Raw genomic sequence first — 9,873 nt, 5'->3', positions numbered from 1 at the left:
TGTTGCGACGTGCTATCCACGTCAATGCAGAACATCTTTTTTGTAGTGTGTATCCATCTGTGAAGCTTGACTAATATTTATATTTAATAATTTTTTATTAATATATAATTCTATTTTTGATACATTATTTTTAATTATAATAGTTGTATATTTTAAAAAAAAAAGTTAGACTCATTTTCTAAATTAGAACGAAATATCTATTTTGATTGGGCCGGTCCTAAATATTTTGGACAACCATATCCAAAAACAAGACCAAATAGTTATCTTCTTTTTTAAATAAAAAATGTTTATTTCTTTAAAAACAAATTAAATATCTCTCTCATGTTGATTGACATTTTTTTGTACGTTACACACGTTCTAATGACCTATAGAAAAATTTGTTAGAGAATTAACCCCTTACAGACTAGTCATTCCTTAGAGTGGTTTGACTCTAGATAAATAATGTTCGGTTATTATTTTTAAGGTCTCTCACAATTTTATTTTTGATATGTCCTTTTAAGAATATAAAGTCATAATATACAAATAAAAAATTAAATATTTTAATTAATGTTTATCAGGGAGAAATTTTGGCTTAAAAACAAAAACAAAAAAAAAACAAATCATTATTAAATAATGAGAAAAAGAGATATGCACTAACAGTATTCAATTAAAATATAATTTTAATTTTAAAAACTAATATAACATAGCAAATGTAAGAATTTTGATTGGTTATATGCGTAAAGTTAATTTACACTAACTATCAGTATACTACCTTTAAACTCTTAAATAATTAATAGCTTAAAAAACAGAAAAAGACAAACCTTTGGCTGCATTTTAAATATTTTAAAGATAATGCTTATCAGGGAGAAAATTTATGAGAGTTTGTTACAAATTATTTAAATATCTTATCATTATAAATAACATGGTTGGTAGTCTCAAATTATTAACCTAACTAAACCCTTATCACCATAAACTATCTTCTTTTCACTTTATTTCTTTTCAAAATTCATCTGCACCTTCTTAACAATGGATACTATCAAATCAAACAAGGCTTGTGCAGCTTGCGAATATCAATGGAGAAAGTGTTTAAGAGAGTGTTTCGCTCCAAATTTTCCGGCCGATAAACCAATAATGTTTCACAGTGCTCATTGTTTGTATGGCGTTTCTACGATAGCGAGAATTCTAAATGATGTTGCTAATGTTCGTTATAATTTTTACAATAATGAAAATAATATTGAAATTATGATGAATGCGTCTCCTTTAGATAACATTCCCCGTGATATTAACAATACTCCGACTAATACAAATTTGAATATAAATTCAATGGATGCAATAAGGGTTGCACAATTGAGTGAAGGACTACTCTCCAATACACATGTTAGAGCAAACGATGATTTGAAGGAAGAGGAAGAAGAATTTGATGTTAATAATTTCTTCATTCCAGATTCTGAAATTGATAGGATTTATAATGGTGATGAACAATCCTTTGTAGAAAAAGATGCAATATCTGTAACAAATGAATATGTCATTGATGCCTTCAACAAGAGAAATAGATTTTTCTAGTCTTGGAAGCTCTGAATTTGAGAATTGGTAAAATGGCACGGTTAAGTAAAAAAGAAATTTGATTTAATTTTATTATTAACTAGGTTTTTTTTGGGTATGTTTATAGCATTTTGTTCAATTGCTAGTTTGATATAATTGCTTCAATTGCTATTGTTTTTTTTATTCAAGATTTTTATTCTTTCACCTTTAGAACTTTATATGATTATATATAGCAATGTTTTATTTATTCAATTAAAAAACTAATTTTATTTCTATTTATTTTTAAAAACATTAATATATCCATTAAATATGTATACTGATATGTAAGCCTTTATTTTAGCTGGTTTTCAAAAAAGTTATCTAATAATTAATTTAAAAAAAAAAACGGTGCATGTTAGTTCTTTTTTTTTATAACTACTTAAATTTTATTTTTTTTCATTTATACTTTTAATTTTAAAAACAACCACTATACATATCTTTAAATTATAATAATTCGTTTAGGGAAAATTAGAGAGACTTTGTCTGTAGTTTTATGGACAAACCTTAAAAGCAGTTCCATAAGTATTTCCGGTGTTTTAAAAATTGGACCGGACCGGCCGGTCGAATTGGGAATCAACCAGATAATTGGTCTGATTTAATTGCTGGATCGGATATGTCATTGAACCGGTCAAAATCGGTATAAACTACTAAAACCGGCAGTTTTTATGAACCGGTAGTTTAATTGCATTTTAACAAAAAAAAAATATTTAAAAAATTAAAACGACGCCATTTTAATTATTTTAATAAAAAATAAAAGAAATAAAAATAAAAGAACTTAAGAAAAAAAAATGAAGATGTTTCATACGGTTGACTTTGTTGCATATGGTTTTGATATTGAAGAAGGAGATTCCAATATTTAAACAATTTTCTTCCTTTAAATTAAATTTAGTAGACAGTAAAATTAGTTGATTATAAATTATTTAATTATATATTATTTAAGTAGATTATGTTGCGATTATAATTTGTTTATAGTTCTATTTTATAATTTTGTACTATTTTATTATGTGTGATATTTATGATTAAAATTTGAATTTAAATTATGAATTTGTAAATTTATTTATGATAAGATATTTTCAAGAAAATTTAAGTACTAGTTATATTTTATAGAGACTAAATCCTCCAGTTTGACATGTTTTATACTTATATAATTTTGTTATAACGATCGGTCTATTGAATCGAATTATCCAATTTAATTCAATTTAGTCATGTGGTTCGACTAGTGATCCAGTAATTCGACCAATAAACCAGTGACCATTATTTTTATTTTTTCATTATTTCCCAAATTTAAAATTTAATTAAACTCACGTTGTCACTTCTCCAAAAATTCTTTTAGACGAGATTAGTCTGTCGTATGTTTCCGTAAGTAGCTGGTTCAATACAATTTAAAAAAATTAAAAAAATAAAACGACTTAAATTGTTGGGTAATTTAATTGACTAGTTAACATTAATAAGCAGTTTTTAAATCCTTTGAATCACCATGCGACTTCCGGCTGGTTCTCCGACGGTCCCTACTATCGTCCTATCCGGTTGATCCTGTAGAAGCTCTTAGAAAGGTACTTCCCATATCCTCAATTTCGGTTTAAACTCCTGGCTTTAGGGTTCAGGGACCTTATTGGGGGTTGGGCTCTGTTACTGATTTAAGGCTTTTAGGGTTCGCCGGGCTTCTTCTCCGGGGCGTCGGAATCTGTTACGTATGGTTTCTTTCTCGGTTTTTCTTTGTGTTGCTTTGGCGCGGTCTTCTTCTGTGTCGGTGACTCTACATTAGGGTGGTTTGTTTCTGGTTCTTCCCCATGAAGGAATCTCGTTTTGCTGGTAGAGGGGGAGGGTGGATGGAGGTCAGGAACAGAAGACCGTTTCATAGTTGGAAACCTCGATGGGATACGTTTCCATTTGGGGGGGAAAATTTGAATTTTAAGGGGATGAAGGAGGATCGCGTGACCTCTATTTATTTTTCTGAAATCCCAGATTTTTTTGTGGCTAAGGAGTTGTTCGAGTTATTTGGATGTATTGGTAGGGTGGTTGAGGTTTCTATTTCTCCAAGGAGGAATAATATTGGGAAGAGGTTTGGTTTCGCGAGATTTGCGGACGTGGAAGATGAGAGGTTGTTGGCTGTGCGGGTGGATAATGTGATCATTGATGGTAAGAAAATTCATGCTAATTTGCCTCGGTTTCAGAGGCAGGCGGCTGCTAGAGGGTCAATTGGTAGGGAGAAATTTGAGGTTCCGGTGAATCGTTTCGAAGGAAGGAAGGCGACATGGAGGGATAAACGGAGCTTTGCCGAGGTAGTCAACAAGGATAGGGAAACCGGTGGGAGAAAGTCAGAAGACCAAGGCTTGAGTTTCTGTTATAAGTCGAAGGAAGAAATTAGGGAGAGGCTTAACAAAGCATATGTAGGTAAGGTTATTGTTTCGGGATCGGCTTACAATATTCAGACTCACTTCGAGATGGAAGGCTTTTTCGCGATCAAAGTTTCTCCCATGGGAGGTAACTTGTGTTTGTTGGAGGAGATGGAGGACGGTTATATTGAAGATCTTATTGGTGAAGGCGAGACGTGGTGGAGGACTTGGTTTTCAGAGATAAAGAAATGGGAGGAAGATAGGGTTGACGATAGTAGAGTGGCGTGGATACGTATCTACGGAATACCGCCTCATGCTTGGAACGATGGGTTCTTTCGTGTGCGTAGATGAGCATACTTCGAAAGGCGATTTCCTAGATGTGGCGAGAGTTATGGTGAAAGTTGCATCTTCTTTCGTAATTCCGTCCTCTTTCCAGGCTGTTATTGATAATAAAGTGTTCCATCTCGCTTTAAGGGAAGATACTTATGGTGCTGTGCGGTTAAAGAAAGCCTCATCGAGTCGGGACAAATCAGTGGGTTCTTCTTTTCCTGAGGATAATTGGGACATCGGTTCTGATGAAGTGGGTGTTGGATCCGATTTCGAAGTGTATGCAGATAGCATAGAACAGTTTTCACAAACAGGAGAGAGCTTTGGATTAGGACAGAAGGAGGTTGTATCGTCTGCTAGGAATTCCAATCCTGTTTTTTTTGAACAGACTATGCCCAATCGTGATGATGCTTCCAGTCGCGACTGTGTTTTTGATAAAGCTATCGAATGTGTTAATGGGGGTTTTTTTCCGGTCTCAGTTGTTTCAGATAGTGTGACTGGAAACGCAATGATCGGTGCTAGGTTGGTATCTGTTTCTGCAGCTGAACAGGGAAGTATCGGGACTGGGTTTGCGCTGTCTGTGGAGGGTTTTGCTGCTAAGCAATCTCGGAATGAAGGGCAATATAAATCTGTTTCGGGTCTCAGAACCGAAGACACTAGGGTGGCGGAATCAGTGCAGGTTATGTTAGGAGATACTGCTGGCAGTGGCAGGGTTCACGACTTCGACCCTGTATTGTCGTTTCCGGTGAGAAGCGGGGAAGTAGGCGGAGGTATTGGAACCGGTCAAATTAGAAGGAGAAGGAGTGTGGCTAAGCTAGCAGTTCACTCGAGACACGGTAAGTCAAGGGGGTCCAAGAAGACTTTGCGGAAGAACAAAAATGCAGCGGCTGAGTTTGGTGTTAAAGCAGAGTTAAGGGGTCAAGGTGTAGCTGCTGCTGCGCCCATTTCTACTGCAGTCGGAGATGTCGTGCAGTCTGGGGCTGCTGGCAGCGCAGTCAGTGCAGCGGACTCGGATATAATTAGGTGCAATCAGAGGATTCTGAGCAATTTCGGTATTGTATCGGGTGATAAACTTTGGAAGGCCATTTCTAATCTAGGGGTGGTTGCTAATGATCTAAAAGTTAAGGAGATGTGTAATTCATTAGGAGGGAAGGCGACTCATAATTCTTTGTAATGATTGTGGGATCTCTAAATATTAGGGGAGGAGGAAGTAGGATTAAAAGGAAGCGGATTAGTAGCATTATTCAAAAGGGAAAGGCGGACTTGTTTTTTATTCAAGAAACTAAGATGAGTCATATTTCGGAAGGGGTGGCGAGAAGTTTTTGGGGCAATTCGGATTGTGATTTTTCTTATTCCGAGTCGGATGGTATGTCGGGTGGAATTCTTACTCTTTGGAATTCTAGTACCGTATCGCTGGTGATGAGCTTTCGTGGGTCGGGTTATATTGGTATAAAGGTTAGTTGGAGGAATAAATTTTAGGGTTAAATAAGTTTTTGGTCCCTATAAATATTGCAGTTTTCATTTTTAGTCCCTCCCTGCCTTTAGGCAACAGTTTTTACAAAAAAACCGTTGCCAAAACCAGCTAAAACCGTTGCCAAAACCCCAGAGGGACTAAAAATGAAACTGCAATATTTATAAGGACCAAAAACTTATTTAACCCTAAATTTTATTATTGCATTAATGTTTATTCTTCTTGCTTCTTGTCCTTGAAACGTTCTTTATGGAAGGAGTTAGTAGATTTGAAGGATAAATTTAAGGATGGGGAATGGTTAATTGGTGGCGATTTTAATGCAATTAAGAAAAGAAGTGAGAGATTTGGGTCTTCTATTTAGGTTAATAAATTGGAATGGAGGGAGCTTTCTAATTTCATTGATGATTGTGGTATGGTAGATGTTCCGTGCAAAGGGAAAAAATATAGTTGGTTTAGTGCGGATGGAAAATCCAAGAGTAGGTTGGATCGCTTCATTCTTGATAGAAATATTGTTTCTTCTTGGGGGTGGTGGGTCAATTTATTGATCAAAGAGATGTGTCGGATCATTGTCCGGTGTGGTTGGTTGTTGATAAGGAGGATTGGGATCCGAAACCGTTCAAGTTTAACAATGAATGGTTCCATAATAAAGATTTCATGCGTTTTGTTGAGGAAGAATGGAAGGCGATTTATGTTAGTGGTAGAGGAGATTTTATTTTAAAGGAGAAATTTCACATTATCAAGGATAGACTCAAGTAGTGGAATAAAGTGGTTTTTGGTAAGTATGATTTGGAAGTGGAGGAGGGGATTAGAGATTTGAATGAGGCGGATGATTGCGATGATGTTAGTAATGAGGTTCAAGCAATCAAAAGAAAGGCAAGTAGTAGATTATGGTTAAATCTTAAAATCAAGGAGAATATGCTTATTCAAAAATCTAGAGTAAAGTGGCTCAACGATGGTGATTCTAATAGTAAATTCTTCCATAGGGTTATGAAAGAAAGGAGGAGGAGGAATCATCTTGGCTCCATCTCTACTAGTAGTGGTATCTTGGTTAATGTTGAAGAGGTTAAGGATGGTGTTTGGCGCCATTTTAACGAAAAGTTCAAGGAGGTTTGTGAAAGTAGGCCGGTTTTAGAGAACGGTTCTTTCAATACTTTGAGTATGGAGGATAGTGCGTCTCTTGAGCTCCCGTTTTCCGAAGAGTAAATAAAGGAGGCGGTTTGGAATTGTGATGGTGCGAAAAGTCCGGGGCCGGACGGTTTTACTCTCCTATTCGTGAAAAAATGTTGGTCTTTCTTAAAGGATGATTTTGTTGCTTGTTTCAAGGAGCTTCATTCGGGAGGTGTGTTTTCTAAAGCTATTACCTCTTCGTTTTTATCTTTAATTCCCAAGTCTTCTAATCCTTTGGGTCTAGATGACTACCGGCCTATTTGTTTGGTGGGTTGCATTTATAAGGTTATTTCGAAAGTCTTGGCCGGTAGGATTAAAAGAGTATTGCATTCCATCATTTCTTCATGCCAAAGTGCTTTCGTTCCGGGTCGTCAATTGCTTGATGGGGTTCTTGGGGCGAACGAATTGGTTGATTTTTCCACTAAGGAAGGGAGGGATTGTCTTCTTTTTAAGGTGGACTTTTAAAAGGCATACGATAAAGTGAATTGGAATTTCCTTAAATTTATGTTGGTAAGGATGGGCTTTGGGGAGGTTTGGTTGAAATGGATGGAGGTTTTAATCTTCACTAGCAAAATGTCGGTTCTCGTTAACGGTAGCCCCACTAAAGAATTTGTAGTGGAACGGGCCTCCGGCAAGGGGACCCTTTATCTCCTTTCCTTTTTGTGATTGTAGCGGAAGGTCTTAAAGTTATGGTCAATAAGGCGGTGGAAAATGGGGATTTTGTTGGTATTAATGTTAAAGGTAATTGTTTTGTAGATGTGCTTCAATTTGCGGATGATACTTTATTGGTTGGAGATGGTAGTTGGAAGCACCTATGAGCTATTAAAGCGGTGTTGAGAGGATTCGAGTTAGTGTCGGGTATTGGAATTAATTATAATAAGAGTAAGCTCATTGGTATAAATGTTAATGCTAGGTTCTTGGAGGTGGCAACTTCCTTTCTTTCTTGTAAAAGGGAGGAAAAGGAGTTTTCTTTTCTTGGTATCCGTGTTGGATCTAATCCGAAAAGGATTATTTTTTGGAATTCTTTGGTGGAAAATATTAGGAGGCGGTTGAGATCGTGGAAAGGGAGGTTCCTTAGTTTTGGGGGAAGATTGACTCTCTTGAAATTGGTGTTAGGTAGCTTGCCCATTTTTACTCTTTCTTTTTATTTGGCTCCTAAAAAGGTGATTCGGGAGATTAATAGGATCCAAAGTAATTTTCTTTGGGGAGGGTTGGAGGAGAAGAAAAGTGTTCATTGGGTGTGTTGGGAAGATGTTTGCACTCCGATTGATAGAGGAGGTTTGGGTTTGAGGAGTCTTGAAGATTTCAATATAGCTCTCCTTTGTAAGTGGAAGTGGAGGATTTTGGAGGAGTCTAATTCTTTATGGTATAGGATGCTTAAAGCTCGTTACGGAGACATAAAACTTAGGATGATTTGTAAAGGAGGAAAACCCGATAAGTATAGTTCGAAATCTGCTTGGTAGTCGGATATTTTGTCTTTGGATAAAAGGTTTCCCGGGGACTTTTTTGCTAATAATGTTTCTTTTCGCATTGGAGATGGATTTTCTACTTCGTTTTGGCATTCTTCTTGGCTAGAGGAGGGAACGTTAAAATTGTTATTTCCGTATCTTTTTGCTATATCTTTTTTACAGGATGTCTCTGTTGCTTGCATTGGAGCGTGGGATGGTGATGTGTGGGAGTGGAACGACTTGGGAATTCCTTTAGTTCCGGAAGGTTTGGAAGGTAACTTGATGGCATTGAGGGATTTGTTGGATTTTCACCGGAGTGCCATGTTTTCTTCGTCGAACAACGTTAAGGGAGACCGTGCGTTTTGGCGTCCTTCGGTTCATGAATCCTTTTCCGTCTCCTCTTGCTACGGTGCTATCCGTAATGGGGTTTTAATTTTTGGTCCTCCTAATCGCTTTGATTTCGTTAATTCTCTTCTTTGGAAGGGAGATATTCCTTTAAAAGTAAAAGCGTTTGGTTGGAGATGCTTCAAGCATAGGATTGCAACCAAAGATTCCTTAGAGTTTCGAGGTATTTTGTCTTCTACCTCTAATCTTTGTTGTGTAGTTTGTGATGACTTTTTAGAATCTACCATTCATCTTTTCTTGAGTTGCCGTAAAGTGGATGAGGTTTGGAAGGAGATGGCGTCTTGGATTGGTTTGTCCAATTACAAGGGGGCGGATATTAAGGAGAGTTATTGGATTTGGTTTTCTTTTTGTAAATCTAAGAAATTGAGTAAAAGTAAGACAGGGTGTATTTGGATGGCTATTATTTGGAGCATATGGCTTACTAGGAATGATATTATTTTCAAGAATGCGGTGTGGAACACCCGGGACGTTGTTTGGAGTTGTAAAGCGCTTCTATGGAGGTGGTCTTTTATTGGGAATATTCCTCATAACAATTGTAACTTTTATGAGTTTGACAAAAATCCTTTGTTTTACTTTAGTTAGGTCTCAATTGGTGGGTAATTTTCCTTCCGCGGCTTTGCCTGTTTCTTTTGTAATCTTGTTCTGTGAACTTTTGTTCTCTTTAATGAAACTTGCTTACAAAATAAAAAACCACCGATTTAAATAATACCCGATATGTTAAAAAAATGAAAATAATCCTAATTGAAGGGTTCGTGGAATATTGCCGACATCGTTTGAGGCATTAAGGTGCTTATTTGACGGTGGTCTTTTATTGAAAAAATTACTTCTCCCAACTATAACTTCTATGAGTTGATCAACGCTTCTTTTGTGTATATGTCACATAGTGTATTTGATGAGTAATTTTTCTTTAGGGTGTGCTTTGTGCCCGTGTTTTTGTAATCTCTCTATTAGAATTAGAACTATCGGTTCTTTTAATGAAATCTTGATTAAAAAATAAAATAAAAAATCCTGATTGAAAGGAGAATCTTGTAGTTATCAATAATTTTTTAGTCATTAAAATTTGTTTAAAAGATGGACTTACATTTATATTTTTTAAAGGTAAAATAATATATTATATTAGAATAAAAAGAGAGGTAAGAAAATATAAGATAAATTAAGC

General features: G+C 35.9%; 1 protein-coding gene across 1 annotated transcript; it reads left to right on the top strand.

The window, feature by feature from the left end:
- Positions 1-3,350: 3,350 nt before the first annotated feature.
- On the top strand, positions 3,351-4,247 carry LOC131650502 (uncharacterized). The gene has a single exon (XM_058920208.1). The coding sequence runs from the start codon at positions 3,351-3,353 to the stop codon at positions 4,245-4,247; it is 897 nt and encodes a 298-aa protein (XP_058776191.1).
- The last annotated feature ends 5,626 nt before the right edge of the window (positions 4,248-9,873 follow it).

This window comes from Vicia villosa, linkage group LG2 (genome assembly GCF_029867415.1).
Source record: "Vicia villosa cultivar HV-30 ecotype Madison, WI linkage group LG2, Vvil1.0, whole genome shotgun sequence".
Lineage (NCBI taxonomy): Eukaryota > Viridiplantae > Streptophyta > Magnoliopsida > Fabales > Fabaceae > Vicia > Vicia villosa.
Note: the sequence above shows the minus strand (reverse complement) of the source record. Positions and strands in the feature narration are given on the sequence as shown.

Coding starts and splice junctions, on each gene's coding strand:
- LOC131650502 (XM_058920208.1), top strand. CDS start 3,351: ATGAAGGAATCTCGTTTTGCTGGTAGAGGGGGAGGGTGGATGGAGGTC.